General features: G+C 43.3%; 1 protein-coding gene across 3 annotated transcripts in view; it reads right to left on the bottom strand.

The window, feature by feature from the left end:
• Nucleotides 1-18,843, bottom strand: part of SPTLC1 (serine palmitoyltransferase long chain base subunit 1) — an 87,553-nt gene that overhangs the window by 31,926 nt on the left and 36,784 nt on the right. For 2 of the 3 annotated variants that reach the window (XM_080670701.1, XM_080670702.1), the window contains exon 7: nucleotides 655-784. The exons of the other annotated variant lie outside the window; for it this stretch is intronic. In XM_080670701.1, the coding sequence (XP_080526827.1) occupies nucleotides 655-784 (130 nt within the window). The remainder of the gene's footprint in view (nucleotides 1-654; nucleotides 785-18,843) is intronic. 3 annotated transcript variants of the gene reach the window in all.

The raw sequence follows: 18,843 nt of genomic DNA, 5'->3' as shown, positions 1-18,843 counted from the left end.
AATTCAGATCTGATGTTATTGTTTCTTCCACTTAACTGATTCTAATATGAATTAATCTATTTTGAATCCAACTGGTACATTTCGTGAACACCCTAGTGAACCTGGAGCTATTCCTGCAGAGCTGAAAGTATACACCCCCGCCCACAGTGCAGGCTGTTTTTCTTTTTAAAAAATTTTAATATTTTTATTGCTTTCAGAGAGGAAGGGAAGGAGAGGGAGAGAAGGAGAGGGAGGAGGAGGGGGAGGGGGAGAGAAATATTAATGATGAGACATTGATTGGCTGCCTCCTGCACGCCCCCTCCTGGGGATCGAGCCTGCAACCCTGGCATGTGCCCTGGACCGGAACAGAACCTGGGACCCGCCAGTCCGCAGGCCGACACCCTATCCACTGAGCCAAACCAGCTCTGCTCTCTCTCCTTTTTAGAAAGCTGCCTGATTACCTTCCCCAAATTTGCCATATATAATTTTGGCAGTAATGAGGCAATTACATCAGACTTGGCTCTACAACATGAAGTACACTTAATAAGCAGGAACATCCTTAATATCCAAATGTGATCCACAGGCAAGTTTTTATGACAAATTATCATTTCATATATAATTTAGCTGGTTAGAGAGTACAAAAGAACTGCATAATTTTCTTCAAAAGAATCCTACCTTTTGATCTTCGATCTCTTGTTCTTTTAGCAGTCGCTCCAGGTCAGCCATATCATTATGCTCAAATAACTTAATGTTACTACGTGATGCCTGTAATCCTTTCTGAATAGCAAAGCAGGCAGCTCTATCTCTGTAAGGAAGAGTACAACCAAACTGGGGTTTAAAGGGCCTTGTCAATATTCTTAGCATGTGAGCAGGTGACCTACATTCACTTGTTAATGTGAACATGACAAATAAATAAAGCACACCTGAACACTTATACATCACTGTTTGCACTTCCCCCTGCAAGTGCTTTCCACGAAACTACATCCTGGTTCTGTTCTAAGCAGCACTCTTCCGTATTTTCACCTCGGCTTCAGCATGCTAAGGCCTTATTGTGCATGGGCTCTTGGTTTACTCTCAGCAACGCTCTCTAAGAAATGCATGAACACTCGCACTTCACCACAGCGGCACCTCTGGTTGGAATGCCACACGCAAGAGAAGCAATCCTGGAGAGCTGACTATCCACATTACCGGGTAGAATTCTGAAACTTGCAGATTAAACTTCCATGAGATCTTCTAAACTGGGCTCATTAGGAGGAAATATATTTTTAAAGTAAGTTGTATATTAATTAAAAGTATATGCAAGATTTCTACGTCTGGGAAGATGAAGTAGACACATTTTCCCTATTTTTCTGACTAGGTGCAACCAAACCCCTAACATTATATATAAAATAAGTCTAAGAAGACTGAAAGATGGAGAGAAAAGTCAGACCAGCTAGGGACCTGAGAAATGGCATGACACCAGTTTCCTGGATTTCCCAGTCTGAAGGCTGATGAAGTTGGCCACCTGGAAATGCCATGGACACAGACAGAAAAACTCTAACAGAAGCCTGTGTTCTGTAGCCAAAGGGAGAGGAAAGAGGGTTCCCAACCGACAATAACAGCTCCATTGCAGCCACACCACAGGAATACTGGGGCCCACCCCACCGAACCAGCAGATGCTGAGGGGGAGGGCTTAGCCTCTGAGCCTGGTGAGACTATAGCAAGGCACCTCAACATCCCCAGGTGGTGCTGGATAAGGGAGCTGAGACATTGATCTATGCCAACGGGTAATAAGGGGCTCCAACTGTGGTGTCAGTGAGACAATGGAGAGCGTGCCAAGTCCCACCCACCCTGCCGTTAGGGGCAACTTCTCTCTCCTGAATGTGGCCTGTATCAGAGGAAGCACAGGAGACTGAGGGCGAGAAAACACCCCTCAGGGTCAACAGAGGCTCAGGGGGACCTCCGCCTGGCAACAGTGAGGCAGCCGTGCCCCCATTCCTGCTAGAAGAGTGTCAGAGAAAGCCAGTGAAAACAGTTGTTGAAATAAAGCATAAAAGAATACAGCATAATATGAAAATGTCCAGCTTTCAGTCAACTATCACTTGTCCTACCAAGAACCAGGAGTCTTAAACAGAATGAAAGAAAACAGCTAACAAATGTCAATCCTGAGGTGATAGGGATGTCAGGACTTCTGATAACTTTAGAGCAATCATGGCGAAAATATTTCCTCCAAAAACAGAAAAGAGACCTATTAAATGATCCAGCGATTTTACTTCTGGGTATTTATCCAAAGAAAATGTAAACAATAATTCAAAAGACATATGCACCGTTATGTTCATTGCAGCATTATTTACAATAGCCAAGATATGAAAGCACCCCAAGTGCCCATTAGTAGACAAGTAGATAAAAAAGTTGTGGTACAAATATACAATGGAATATCACTCGGTATAAAAAGAATGAAATATTAAAGAATATTATGCTGAGTGAAAAAAGTCAGACAGAGAAAGATAAATACCACTTTGAGGAGACAGAGGAAGCTAGGTAGTCAGAATCGGGACCATGGGAGGAGGACGTAAAACCAGGAATCCAACTAGGCAGGGTTACAAAGACACCCCAATTGGGCAGGGAAGGACAGGCGCCTGAGAGAGGCATGAACTTTAAAATGTATGGTTATTGCTAAGACAGGCAGCATGCAAATAACCAATCATAAGGCAGCGAGGCATATAAACCAATCCCAAGGATATTGCTAAGCAGAATTCTTTGAAAAGACCAATCAGGAGCTAGCAAGGCTGTATCCACCCCCTCAATTAAAAAGCGTGCACTCCCTCTTGCCTCCCTCAGGGCACAATGGGTTCTTGATGTTCCTGTGTGGGGAGCACACCCCTGTGCCCACATGGCTGATGGCCACTGGGACTCTACACATGGACTAATAGACTTTAACACCTGACTGTCACATGGAAAGGAAGCCTGGACGCTGGCTGCTCTGGAACCCCTGCTGCACCTTTTCCAGGACTGTTTTCTCCCAAAAAACTTCAGTTCCACTAATCGTTTTTTGTCTGTGGCTTCATTCTTCAATTTCTGGAGACAACGAACTCGGACTCAAACACCCCACATTTTGGTTTCAATATAACTGCACTTATATGTGGAACTAAAAACACACACACACAAATAAACCCCCAAAAATCAAAGCAGAAACACACTCATAGATAGAGGAAACAAACTGGTGATTACCAGAGGGCGTGGAGTACCCATTCAGGGAGCTGGGGAAAATTGGTGAAGGAGATTAAGAAGTACAAATTTCCCATCATAAAAATTTAAATAAATCAATGGGGATGTGATGTACAATATAGGGATAATACTGTAATAACTTTGTATGGTGACAGATGGTAATTAGACTTACTAGGGGATCATTTCATATGTACATATACAAGTATCAAATCACTATACAGTGGAACCTCAGTTCTTGAACTTAATTTGTTCCAAAAGGCTGTTTGAGAAGCAATTTGTTCGAAAACAGAATCATTTTTTCCCATTAGAAATAATGTAAATTGAATTAATACATTTCAGACCCTCAACTTATTCCTTGTTTTAACCTTTCTTAAATACAGAACATCTAATGTACTGTTTGATCTAGAAATAAACACTTCTTAGATTTATAAAACCACCCCCTACTAGCTTTAAACAATTTTTTCATATATCACTGCCTGGGAAATGGTATCACTGGCTAACAGCTTTTCCTTTTATCCGCTCAACAACAGTTTTTCTACCTATTCAATTGTCTGTGATTGTTTTGTGAACACTTTCACACCCTTAGTAACATTAGCACTCTTGATGGTTTCTTTTTTAAAAATTGTACTAATCATAGATTTCTATCAACAAAAGCATTCTCGCCTCTGTTCCCTGAGAGATACTTTCTGTCATGCTGAGGTATCAGCATAAAAGAATTGTCTGTCAGGTGGAAAACTGAAGGTTTGATCAACAACCGAGGTATTTTTTTCTGTGAACAACTTGGTCCAGAACCTAACTGTTCAAGATGGGAGACATTTGAGAAACAGGGATTGACTGTAGTGTGCATCTGAAACTAATAAGATATTGTATGTCAATTATATGCCAATAAAAAAATGTTTCCAATAAAATCAAGAGCCAGTTCTTTGAAAAGAAAAACAAGATTGACAGACCTTTAAGCACACTCATCAAGAAAACAAAGAGTTGAAAGATAAAATCAGAAATGAAAGAGAAGCAACAACTGACACCAAAGGTATACAAAAGATTTTAAGAAAATATTATGAACAACTATATGCCAACAAATTGGACAATCTGGTAGAAATGGTTAAATTCCTAGAAACATACAATCTCCCAAAACTGAATCAAGAAGAAAAAGAAAATCTGAACAGACCGATTACAATTAATGAAATTAAAGCAGTAATCAAAAAACTTCCAACAAACAAAACTCCTGGACCAGATGGTTTCACAGGTGAATTTTACCAAGAATTCAAGAAAAGCTTATACCTACTGTTCTCAAGCTATCCCAAAAAAACTCAAGAGGAGGGAAGACTGCCAAGCTCATTTTATGAGGCCAGAGTATCCTAACTCCAAAACCAGATGAAGATACTACACAGAAAGAAAATTATAGGCCAAGATCCCTAATGAACATAGATGCTAAAATCTTCAACAAAATATTAGCAAACCAAATCCAGCAATACATAAAAAAGATCATACACCTTGATCAAGTAGGATTTATTCCTGGGATGCAAGGTTTGTACAATATCCACAAATCAATTAATGTGATACACCATATAAACAATGCAGAATAAAAGTCATATAATCCTATCAATAGATGCAGAAAAAGCATTTAACAAAATCCAGCACACATTTAGGATAAAAACTCTCAGCAAAGTACAAATAGAGGGAGCATATCGCAACATAATAAAGGCCATTTATGACACACAGCTAACATCATACTCAATGAGGAAAAACTAAAAGCATTTCCTTTAAGATTAGGAACAAGACAGGGATATCTGCTTTCACCACTCTTATTCAACACAGTACTGGTAGTCTAGCCACAGCGATCAGGCAAGAAGAAGAAATAAAAGGCATCCAATTGGAAAGTAAGAGGTAAACCTGTCATTATTTGCAGATGACATGATACTGTATGCAAGGAACCTTAAAGGTCCCACAATAAAACTACTGGAACTGATAGAACCAAGGAAGTAAAAGATCTGTACTGGTCAACTGTAGGACACCAAAGCAATAAACTGAAGAAGTTAAAAATAAATGAAAGCATATACTGTGCTCATGGATAAGGAGAATTAACACTGTTAAAATGTCCATACTATCGAAAGCAATCTACAGATTCAACTAAATTAACTATCAAAATACCAATGGCGTATTTCACAGAACTAGAACAAATAATCAAAAAATTTATATGGAACCACAAAAAACCTCAAATAGCCAGAGAAATCTTGCGAAAGAAGAACAAAGTTGGAAGAATCATGCTACCCAATATCAAACTATATTACAAGGTCACAGTAATCAAAAGAGCATGGTACTGGCATAAAAACACACACACAAAAAAAAACAACAGGCATATAGTTCAATGGAACAATACAGAGTCCAGAAATAAAACAACACCTAAATGGACAAAGAAGGCAGGTACATACAATAGGGTAAACACAGTCTATTCAATAAATGGTGTTGGGAAAATTGGACAGATACATGCAAAAACAATTAAACTACCACGTTCTTTCCCCATGTACAAGAATAAACTCAAAATGGATTAAAGACTTAAATGTAAGACTCGATACCATAAAAATCCTAGAAGAAGACATAGACAGTAAAACCTTGGACATTTTTCAGGTAATACTTTTTCTGCTCTATCTCCTTTGGCAATGGAAACAAAAGAAAAAATAAACAAATGGAACTACATCAAACTAAAATTTTTTGCACAGCAAAGGAAACCATCAACAAAATGAAAGACAACCCACAGAATAGGAGAACATATTTATCAATGATATATCTGATAAGAGGTTAATACCCAAAATTTATATACAACTCATACAACTCAACATAAAAAAGAGCTAATTAAAAAATGGGCAAAGGCATTGAATGGGAGAACATAGTTACCAATGATAAATCTAATAAAGGGTGAATATCCAAAATGTATAAAAAACTTATACAACTCAACACCAAGAAAACAAACAATCCAATTGAAAAATGGGCAAAGGACCTGAATAGATACTTCTCCAAGAGGACATACAGATGGCCAATAGACATATGAAAAGATGCTCAATGTCACCAATCATCAGAGAGATGCAAATTAAAACCAAAATGAGAAATCACCTCATGCCTATCATAATGGCTATCATCAATAAACCAACGAACAACATGAGGATGTGAAGAAAAGAAGGGTACCCTCATGTACTATTGGTGGAATGCACACTGGTGCAGCCACTATGGAAAGAACATGGAGTTACCTCAAAAAATTAAAAACAAAACTGTTTTTTGACCCAGTGATTCCACCTGTGGGACATAGCCAAAGAAACCTGAAACATTAATTCAAAAGAATATACGCACCCCCCTATGTGTGTTGCAGCATTATAAACAACCAGAGGCCCGGTGCACGAAATTCGTGCATGGGAGGGGGTCCCTAAGCCCAGCCTGCACCCTCTTGCAATCTGGGACCCCTCAGGAAATGTCCAACTGCCAGTTTGGATCGCGCCTAAACTGGGAGTTGGACATCCCTCTTGCAATTCGGGACCACTGGCTCCTAACTGCTGGCCTGCCTACCTGCCTGCCTGATTGCCCCTAACCACTCTGCCTGCCTACTGATCGCCCCTAACTGCCTTTGCCTGCCTGACTGCCCCTAACCACTCTCCTGCCTGCCTGACCATCCCTAACCACTCTCCTGCCTGCCTGATTGCCCCTAACCACTCTGCCTGCCTGCCTGATCGCCCCTAACTGCCTCAGCCTTGGCCCCTGCCGCCATGGCTTCGTCCAGAAGGTCGTTCGGCTGTCCGGTCTAATTAGCATATTATGCTTTTATTATTATACCAGAGGCCCGGTGCATGAAATTTGTACACAGCAGGCAGGGGTGTCCCTCAGCCTGGCCTGCACCCTCTCCAATCCGGGACCCCTGCCTGCCTGATCGCCCCTAACCGCCTCTGCCTGCCAGCTTGATCCTCCTAACTGCTCTCCCCTGCCGGTCTGATCCCCACCCTCCCCTGCCGGCCTGATCCCCCTAACTGCTCTCTCCTGCCAGCCTGATAGCCCTAACTGCCCTCCCCTCCTTCCCTGATCGCCCTAACTGCTCTCCCCTGCCGACCTGATCCCCCTAACTCTCTCCCCAGCCTGCCAGATCCCCCTAACTGCTCTCCACTGCCAGCCTAATTACCCTAACTGCTCTTCCATGCCGGCCTGATTGCCCCTAACCGCCTCTGCCTTGGCCCCCACCACCGTGGCTTTGACCGGAAGGATGTCTGGAAGATGCCCAGTCTAATTAGTCTATTACCCTTTTATTAGTATAGACTAGGTGTACAGTTAATAATGCGGATTTTTTTCAATAGGTGGAGTTACACATATGTTGATATATATGCGATTTGATAAGTATGCTATTTTGTTGTATTGACAACAAGCTTCAAAACTTCATATGTCAAATTTGCCGAAGGTGTTAACATCATAGATATTTTTATGCTTAAAAATGTCAAATTTCGTGCCAAAAAAAGAGCATATTTCCAATTGTTTACAAGCAATGGGAAAGGTTTTAAAGGAAGGAAAATGGGTGCCACATCAACTGAATGAAAGACAAATGGAAAACCAAAAAGTCATTAGTAAAATGTTGCTTCAACAGCACGAAAGAAAGTCTTTTTTGCATCGAATTGTGACTGGCAATGAAAAGTGTATTTGAGAATCCCAAATGCACAAAATCATGGGTTGATCCAGGTCAACCATTAACATCGACTGCAAGGCCAAATCGCTTCGGAAAGGAGACAATGCTCTGCGTTTGGTGGGATCAGGAATGTGTGGTGTATTATGAGCTTCTAAAACCAGGTGAAACTGTTAATACTGATTGCTACCAACAACAAATAATCAAATTGAACCATGCTTTGATCATGAAACGACCAGAATGGGCCAGAAGACACGGCAAAGTAATTTTGCTTCATGATAACACACCATCACACACTTCAAAACCAGTTAAAGACACGTTAAAAGATCTTGCCTGGGAAGTATTAACCCACCTGCTGTATTCACCGGACCTTGATCCTTCAGATTACCACTTGTTCCAATGGATGGCACACGCACTTTCTGAGCAGCACTTCAAAACATATGAAGTAGAAAATTGGGTCTCTGAATGGTTTGCCTCAAAACAAGAAAAGTTCTATAGGGATGGTATCCACAAATTACCTGAAAGATGGGGGAAATGTGTAGCTAGCGATGGACATTACTTTGAATAAAGCACTTTTGATGTTTCTCTTGAAGTTATCGTGTTTTCTTTGACTACAAAATCCGCATTATTAACCGGTACACCTAGTAGATGGTTAAAGCAAAAATTACAACACTGTCTGACATAGTTCTCAATGTATGTACAGGACATCTATCCTATATAATAAAAGCCTAATATGCAAATTGTCCCCTCAGGCGGTCGTTCGACCATGAGTTTGACCGCTCACTATGATGTACGCTGACCACCGGGGCATGGCGACCAACCTCCTGTGGCGCCAGGCAGGGGTGGCGACCTCTCGCCAGCTACCTGGGGGCAGGGGTGACAGGGACGGAGGTGCGGTGAGAATGCGGGGTGTCCGCCGGGCTCACTCTCACTTCACCTGCTACCCTCCCGCAGAATGCCAGGGCTTGTGCACCGTGGAAGCCCCCACGCTCAGGTGCTGGACACCCGTCAGAAGCCCACCCCGCACCTGTGCAGCCTCTTCCAGGTGAGCCGGGCCACATCTGCTGGGACCGCAGGGGCCGGTCGGGCTCCCCATTGCTTCACGCAGGAGCCGGTCTGCGATGCCAACCAGGAGAGACTGCACTGCCTGCTCAACTTCCATGCAGCGCCATTAGTCAGCCCACAGGCCCACATTGCACCACAGCCCGCAGCGTCCAGCCGTGCTCACCGCATCTCTGCATGGGGACTCAGGTGCCGTGACTCAGGAGGAGGGGTGCACGTGGGGCCCCGGGGGCCCAGGTGCTGCCCAGGGCCCAGAGGTCAACTGGGACCTGCCCTTCCACTCCAGAAGCTCGCACTTCAATCACCAGCCAGGCCTAGGGACCATACCCATGCACGAATTTCGTGCACCAGGCATCTAGTATATACAGTAGGTTACAGCAGAGATCCATTCCTACGGTGCGACGTAATGCGATTTTCGCCGTAAGTCAGAACCCACCTACGTAAGCACCTACATCACTCACATGGATCACATACACAGCAGTAATGAAGCGAAACAGTTAAAAAAATTTAAAAGAGCCGAAACCGGTTTGGCTCAGTGGATAGAGCGTCGGCCTGTGGACTGAAAGGTCCCAGGTTCGATTCCGGTCAAGGGCATGTACCTTGGTTGCAGGCACATCCCCAGTAGGAGGTGTGCAGGAGGCAGCTGATCGATGTTTCTCTCTCATCGATGTTTCTAACTTTCTATCCCTCTCCCTTCCTCTCTGTAAAAATATCAATAAAATATATTTAAAAAAAAAATTAAAAGAAAGATAACAATTCCTGACCTTTATTTGTGGTAAATAAATAATAAAAAACATAAAGCACATATGTACATACGTCGAAATGACAGAACTTTTTTTATAAATAAATGGGAGATGGCAATGTAACCACAAAACGACATACGTCAAGTCTGACATAACCCGAGAACTGCCTGTATATAAAAGCCTAAGCGATTGTCCAACTGTTTGACCGTCCAACCGGTAGCTATGACATGCAATGACCACCAGGAGGCAGACGCTCCGACCGGTAGCTATGACGTGCACTGACCGCCAGGAGGCAGACACTCAATGCAGGAGCTGCTGAGCTGTGGTGACTTGACTTGGCAGTGGCGGTTCTTGGGTGACGCACCCAGAACCAAAGAGAAGGGAGCCCAATTTCAGGGTGCGTCACCCAAGAACTGCCCTCTCGCAATCCGGGACCCTTGGGGGAATGTCGGAGAGCCAGTTTCGGCCCGATCCCCACAGGCCAGGCTGAGGGACCCTACTGGTGCACAAATCTGTGCACCGGGCCTCTAGTATTTAAATAATTATATTAAAAATGAGGAGAGTAAAGGGATGTAAATGAAGGTAAAGGTTTTATACTTAAAACTGGTAAAATAATGAGCAGTAGAATGTTAATCACTTATGTGTATATATGTCATACTTAGAGCTATGACTTAAAAAACTATGCAAAGAGAAATAGTAGAAAACTAGAAATGAAATCCCCAAACATGGTCAAATAACCAACAAAGAGGAAAGAAAAATAGAAAAACAAAAAACACAGAGAGCAAATACCAAACAAAATGGCAGATTTAAGGCCTCATATATCACTAAATGAAAATGGCCAAAACATAAAATTTAAAGTTAGAGATTGACAGAATAGATTAAGCATGACTCAACCATATGCTGCCTATAAGAAATTCACTTCAAATGTAATAATAAAAGTAGTTAGGAGATATATATATATATACACACACACACACACACACACACACACACACATATATATTTATTTCAATAATATTGGTAATGAGTGCATATATATTACATACAATAAATATACCATGCAAACATTCACCAAGGAAAAGCAGCATTGCCTATGTTAATATCTGATAAAGTACACTTTGGAAGAAAGAAAATTACCGGAGACAAAGATGCACATTATATAGTAATGGTAACAAGGGTCTTATCCTAGAAACTTAGAATAAATATGCAACAAATAATAGAGCTGCAAAAGAAAACAAAAATGGATAAAAGTGAAATGAGAAATTGACAAATCACAACTACACCAGCTGAAAGAACTACTAGACAGAAAATCAGCAAGGATATAGAAGAACTCCACAACACTATCAACTAATTGTCATTTATAGAACACTCCAATGAACAACAGAATATTCTTTTTAAAGTGACAATAGAACATTGTTTAAGATAGACCACATCATGAGCCATAAACAAACTACAACAAATTTAAATATTCTAAACACTTGGAAACTAAACAATACACTTCTATATAATCCAGGGGTCAAAGAGAAGGTCTACAGGGAAATAAAACACAATGAATTAAATAAAAATGAAAATAAACTCATCAAAATTTGTTAGACACAACTAAAGCAATGCTGAGAGGGAAACTCATAGCACTAATGCATTACAAAATAAACTGATAATGAGAAGGCATGAAATAATACTAAAAGTCAAAAAAACAAAAATAGAATAGAAAAAATTGTCAATAAACCAAAGAGAAGATCAATAAAATGGACAAACCTCTAGGAAGACTGAGAAAGAAGAGAGTAGACACAAATTACCAGTCATAAATGAAATGGGATATCACTACAGATTCTGCAGACAGTAGAAGGATAATAAGGGAATATTACAAAGAATGTCATATATATAAATCTGACAACTTAAAAGAAATGGACTAACTCCTTGAAAAACATAAACTCACCCAATATGACACAGATAATTTGAATAGCCTTATAAGTACTAAGAAAATTGATTTCGTAATTAAAATACTTCCAAAAATAAATCTCCAGGTCCACGTGGTTTTATTGGAGAAATCTACCAAACATTTAAAGAATTAACAATTTTGTACAATTTCTCCAGAAAATAGAAGAGAAGGTAACACTTTCCAATTGACTTGATGAAGTATTATTCTGATGCCAAGACCACACAATTAAAACCACAATAAGATATCTCTATACACCTATCAGAATGGCTAAAATAAAATGATAGTGATAATACCAAATGATCCTGAGGATGTCAGAAACTAGATCACTTATACAGTCAATGGCAATATAGAATGAAACAGCCACTCTGAAAAAGACTTCGGCAATTTCTTAAAATCTAAATATGCAATTCTGTATGACCCAGCACTGGACTCCTTAGCATTTATTGCAAAGCAATGAAAACTTATGTTCACAGAACAATGTGTAAGTGAATGTTTAGAGTAGCAACTCAGATGTCCTTAGCAGATGAGTGGTTCAACAAACTGTGGTGCACCCAAACCATGCAATATGACTCAGCAATCCAAAAAAACAAAACTCTTGCTCCATACAAGAACTTGAATAAATCTCCAGAGAATTAATGCTGAAGAAAGCCAATCCCCAAATGTTGCCTACTGTAAGACTGCACTTGCACAACAATATTAAAATGACAGAATTATAGAAATAGAGAACAGATTAGTGGATGCCAGGTATTAAGAAGTGGGTAGGGGTGTAGGTGTAAACCCAGTATTCACCTCCTCCCACAACCACATAAAAATTACAACTAAATCACAGAACCACCGTCATTCAGAACTGCCTGAAATCTGGCTGAATGAAAGTCCTACAACTAGGGATTTAAAGGAGCAGCCACGTCAAGACTAGTAAGAGGGGCCGAGACACTGCAGAATGAGCTGGTCCCACACCCAAGTGTGGCCGATAAAACTGGGAGGGGTATCTTGGCTGCAGAGATCCCCCTGAAGAGCATGGGGTCCCTGCCCCATACCAGACCCAGTATCCCAGGGTTCCAGTGCCAAGAACAAAAGTCCCTATAACTTCTGGCTTTGAAAACCAGCAGTAATTGTGACTGAGTAAGACAGAGGGCTGCTGGAGTCCTAGACAGTTACTCTTAAAGGGCCCGCATACGAATTTACTTGAACTCACTCCCTCTGAGCTCCAGTGCTGGGGCAGCAGCTTGAAAAGTGCATCAAAGACATATGGGGAGGAACTGAATTGGCTGGCATCAGGGAGAGAGCTGGGGGGGGGGGGGGGGCGCGGGGAGGAAGGTTGTCAGCTTTCTCCCAGACAGAAGTGCTGAAAGAGGCCACTGTTCCTTTCCTGTGACCCTCCCCTGAGGCCCTGTTCCACCCAAATTTCGGGCCCACCTAAGCTGATTCCAATGGCTTTTCCATAGAATGGCTGGCTTTAGATTTTCCTAAAATCTCTCAAACAAGCAGCATGTGGTCTCAGCATGCCCTATACCTCAGGCCCAAGGTCTGACAGCAGCAGTAGCCAGCCTTGGGTCACAGGTTGGTCTCTCCTGGGAACCTCTAAGCTCAGCATAAGTAGCATCCACCTGCAGATCACTTTATAGCTTGTCCTGAGTGGTCCAGGTAGAACACTGGCAGTGGCTGACCTTGGCCTGCACCTCCTGGCAGGCCCACTCAGTGGACACCTTCAGACCATGTCAAAGCACCACCACCCAACCACCTCCACAAGCAGCGCACTCAAGAGGCAGACTCAGTGGGCATCAAAGCCCTGCTAAGTAAGTCCTGTTCTGTGCAGTGGTGGGTCCCTGCCCAGCTGATCCTCCACAGTGGTCGGAGGTCAGTGGTCAGTGGTTACAGCCAGTCCTTGCAGATGATTGGGCCGAGGTTAAATCCCTGCCATCGATGTGCCCACAGCAATCAAGGCTCAACTACAAGAGGGAGGTGTATACAGCTCACATTGGGGGAGAAAAGGTGGCACACCTTGAGTGCCAGTTTGTGATCAGGGAGGCTGTGCAACTGACCCTACAGAACACCTACTACATTACCGTAGGTCACTCTACCAAGCCTGGGAGAGGTAGCAGCTCTACCTAATACATAGAAACAAACACAAGGAGGCTGCCAAAATGAGGACACAAAGAAACATGTCCCGAATAAAACAGAACAAAACTCCAGGAAAAAAACTAGACAAAATCAAGACAAGTAATCTACTAGATGCAGAGTTCAAAACACTGGTTATAAGGATGCTCAATGAACTTAGTGAGAACCTCAACAGCATAAAAAAGGAACAGTCAGGCCCAGCTGGTGTGACTCAGTAAGTGTCGACCTATGAACCAGGAGGTCACAGTTTGATTCCCAGTCAGGGCACATGCCGGGGTTGCAGGTTCAATCCCTGGGGGTGGGGGGTAGGGGGTGGGAGGGTTGTGCAGGAGGCAGCCAATCAATGATTCTCTCTCATCACTGATGTTTCTATCTTTCTCTCCCTCTACTTTCCTCTCTGAAATCAATAAAAATATTTTTTAAAAAAGGACCAGTCAGAAATAAAGGAGACACTAACTGAAATGAAGAGTAATTTACAGGGAGTCAACTGTACAGTATATAAAGCTAACAATCAAATCAGCGATTTGGAATATAAGGAAGCAAAAAACATGCAATTAGAATGCAAAAAGAAAAAAAATCCAAAAAAAGTGAGGATAGTGTAAGGAGCCTCTGGGACAACTTCAAGCGCATACCAACATTCACATAATGAGGATACTGGAAGGAGAAGAGAGCGAGCAAGAAACTAAAAACCTATTTGAATACACAATGAGAGAAAACTTCCCTACCTTGGTGAATGAAATAGACATACAACTCCAGGAAGTTCAGAGTCCCAAATAAGATGAATCCAAAGAGGCTCATGTTATTGGCAAGAAATATTCAAAGTGATGAAAAGCCAGGACCTACAACCAAGATTACTCTACCTAGCAAGGCTAGCATTCAGAATTGAAGAGCAGCTAAAGAGCTTCACAGACAAGAAAAAAGCAAAAAGAGTTCATCACCACCAAACCAGTAATATGAAATGCTAAAGAAGAAAAAAAAAAAGATAAAAAATCTATACTAATAAAAGAGTAATATGCTAATTAGACCAGACATCTTCCAGACGTCCTTCCTGACAAAGCCGGGGGTGTGGCCAGCCTGCAAACTGCCCTCAGCCCCTCGCTCAGGCTGGCCCCACCCCAGCAGGGACCCCCACCCCAATCTGGGGCTCCCTTCAGGGCAGGCCAGCTGGCCCCCACCCGTGCACCAGGCCTCTATCCTATATAATAAAAGGGTAATATGCAAATTGACCCCAAAGGCAGAACAACCACTGGACCAGTCACTATGAGGTGCACTGACCACCTCTTGGTCCTTTTCCCCGGCCAGCAGGCTCCAATCGCCTGATGGCCACCTGCTATGTGGGCAGGGCCAGCAAGCAGGTGAGAACGGCTGACCTCTCAGTCCCTTCCCCTGGCCATCAGGCACCGATCACCTGATAGCGAACAGGGAACTGGAGGTAGGTAGCAGCGGGGGACAGAGCTGGCTGCGGGCAGCTGGGGAAGATGGCCCTGATCGCAGGCCAGGCCTAGGGACCATACACATGCACGAATTTCATGCGCCGGGCCTCTAGTATAAACAATAAAGTTGTACTAAATACGTATCTATCAACAATTGAATCTGCCCTAGCAGATTTGGCTCAGTGGATAGAGTGTCGGCATGCGAACTGAAGGGTCCCAGGTTTGATTCTGGTCAAGAGCACATGCCAGGGTTGCGAGCTTGATTCACATTAGGGGGCATGCAGGAGGCAGCTGATCAATGATTCTCACTCATCATTGATGTTTCTCTCTCTCGCTCCCTCTCCCTTCCTTTCTGAAATCAATACAAATATATAAAAAAATAAAAACAAAAAACCCCACAATTGAATCTAAAAAAAATTAAATAAACAAGCAGAACAGAAATAGACTCATACAACTGTAATTTAAAAATTAAAAAATGACTAAAAAAAATGTAAAGTGACTCCTTAAAAACTTATGTTGATTACATGTTAAACGATAGTATTTTGATAGACTGACTTAAATCAAATATATTATAAAATAGACATCATCTTAAAACTTAAATTAAAAATAGTGGGTAGGGTGGGAGGAACATGGGAGCGGCAACATGGAAGATCCTTCTGGTAATGGACATGTTCTGTGTCTTGACTTTATCACTGTCAATATCCTAGTATGAAACTCTATTGTAGTTTGCAAGAGGTGACCACTGGGAAAGAGTAGGTAAAAGACACAAAGAATCTCTGTATTATTTCTTAGAAGTGTATGTAAATCCAAAATTATCTTAATATAGTATACTAGAGGCTCAGTGCACAAAATTCATGCATGGGAGGGGGTGTCCCTCAGCCCAGCCTGCACCATCTCCAATCTGGGACCCCTTGAGGGATGTCCAACTGCCCATTTAGGCCCAATCCCAGTGGGGATCAGGCCTAAACGGGCAGTCAGACATCCCTCTCACAATCCAGGACTGCTGGCTCCCAACCGGTCGCCTGCCTGCCTGATTGCCCCTAACCGCTTCTGCCTGCCAGCCTGATCACTCCCTAACCACTCCCCTGCCAGCCTGATTGACGCCTAACTGCTCCCCTGCCGGCCCGATAGCCCCTAACTACCCTCCCCTGCCGGCCTGGTCACCCCTAACTGTCCTCCCCTGCAGGCCTGGTCACCCCCAACTGCCCACCCCTGCTGGACCAGTCCCCCCAACTGCCCTCCCCTAGTGGCCTGGTCGTCCCCAACTGTCCTCCCCTGCAGGCCTGGTTCCCCCCAACTGCCTTCTCCTGCAGGCCTGGTCGCCTAACTGTCCTCCACTGCCGGCCCAATTGCCCCTAACTGCCCTCCCCTGCCGGCCTGGTCACCCCTAACTGCCTTCCCCTGCTGGCCTGGTCATCCCTAACTGTCCTCCCCTGCAGGCCTGGTCCCCTGCAACTGCCCTCCCCTGCTGGCCCAGTCCCCCCAACTGCTCTCCCCTGCAGGCCTGGTCACCCCCAATTGCCCTCCCCTGCTGGCCTGATCGCCCTCAACTGCCCTCCCCTGCAGGCCTGGTCCCCCGCAACTGCCCTCTCCTGCAGGCCTGGTCCCCCCCTCCAATTTCCCACCCCTGCCTGGTCGCCCCTAACTGCTCTCCCCTACTGACCTGGTTGCCCCCAACTGTCCTCCCCTGCAGGCCTGGCTCCCCCACAACTGTCCTCTCCTACAGGCCTGGTCACCCCCAACAGCCCTCCTCTGCCGTCCCGGTCACCCCTAACTGCCTTCCCATGCAGGCCTGATCACCCCCAACTGCCCTCCCTTGCAGGCCTGGTCCCTCCCAACTGCCCTCCCCTGCTGGCCATCTTGTGGTGGCCATCTTGTGTCCACATGGGGGCAGCCATTTTGTGTTGGAGTGATGGTCAATTTGCATATTACCTCTTTATTATATAGGATTGCATTAAAAAAAAAACACATATGAAGTAATATGAACATACACTTAGTAGAGTGACCAGGAAAGGCTTAAATACATAAACAACCACTGTGCTGAGACCTCCTATTGACAAGGCTTTATCCCTGTTTACTAAAAAAGGAAGAAAATGAAGCATAATGAATTTATCAAAAATAATTTATTAAACACAATTTTTACCTATAATATTCCTACTGAATTTCTGGCAAAATATTTAAAATTATAAGAGTAAATTAAGTTGTCTCATGACTGACTAGAAACTGAAGTTCAAAGACACTGGGTATAACATTTGGAAGCGAATTTAACCTAGTTTTCCTAGCAGTTAAAACCAAAAGGATAATATAGTACTTATTATGTGACAAAGGAAGAATATAAACTCAGTTGTAACTGTACACTTTTTCTGGACTTAAAACTCAAAAAGTCTATAGTGAGGTTCTTGTATGAGGTGATACTGTATGACATGAAGTTGTCTGTAACTGTTTTTACTAAAAACCAGAAATACTTTAAATCAGCAGCTCTCAAGTCTGTGATGAGTCTCACTGGATTTTTTAACTTTGTGCAAAAAGTTAGTAAAAACATTCATTCTCATAACTACATGGGGAAACACTAGCACAGGCCATGTGCTGGAGAGCTCCCAGGTTGCTGCAGGGTGATGGGAAGAATGCACAGCATGTGGCCCAAGATGCCCAGGCAGAGCCCATGCTGCGCCCTGGGCTGGGCTTGCTGCACTAGCAGGAGTTCCAACAGTGGGTGAGAAACAGTAGGAGGCTGCAGGGGCCAGGGAAGGCCAGTCGCTCCGACCCCTCTTTTGAGCTCCAGCCTCCATTCATTCATTCACTGAACTGGTATTTACTGAGCACTATGAAAAGGCAATTAATTAACTACTAAAACTGTTGTATTCCGTGAGTCTGAGGCAAGATGAGCAGGGAGCAGAGGGGGTGTGTGCTACACATGCCTGAGGACATGTGAAGGCCTGAGGAACAGAGGGACTCTGACAGGCAGCGAGTGCCATGTGGTCCTAGATTCACAAGGCACCAGACCTCTGTAGCTTTAAGTTCTTCTGCACATGCAGCATGGGTCCTGACCTGGCCTAAGAGGTTGGGGAAGACTTTCCTGCAGAAGTGATATTATGTGCAGGGTGAGCAGGCATTAAATAGGAGATGAGATAAGGAACAATATACTTAGCATGTGCAAAGGCCCTGAGGTGAGAGGAAACTAGTATCTAAGGCTGGTGAGGCTACAGCAGGATGACCTGAGGGAAAATGGTACAAAATGAGTTTGAAATAGTCGTCTAGAACATGCAAAATAAAAATAAAGACCTGGATCATTATTTCAGGAACAATGGAAGCTCTTAAAAGAGTGACATAATCAGATTTGTATTTTAAAAAAAGATTATTCTGGCTATGGTGTTAAAAAAGAGAGAGAGCGAAAAGGCAAAAGTAAATTTGCTTTTGCTTTTTTAAATTATGTTAAAAAAATTTTTTAATATATTTTTTATTTCAGAGAGGAAGGGAGGGGGGGAGAGAATCATTGATCAGCTGCCTCCTGCAAGTCCTCCCCGCCCCCAGGGGATTGAGCCCACACAACCCAGCCATGTACCCCGACTGGGAATTGAACCATGATCTCCTGGTTCATGCGTCCATGCTCCACCACTGAGCCACAACGACTGGGTATAGATTTGTGTTATTTTTAAATTCAAAGTAAATTTGTTTCTAAAATTCAAAGGGTCATTTAATGGTCCACTC

This window comes from Plecotus auritus (genome assembly GCF_963455305.1).
Source record: "Plecotus auritus genome assembly, chromosome: 5".
NCBI classification, from domain to species: domain Eukaryota; kingdom Metazoa; phylum Chordata; class Mammalia; order Chiroptera; family Vespertilionidae; genus Plecotus; species Plecotus auritus.
The sequence above is the reverse complement of the archived record's forward strand: the minus strand, read 5'-3'. Positions and strand labels throughout refer to the sequence as shown.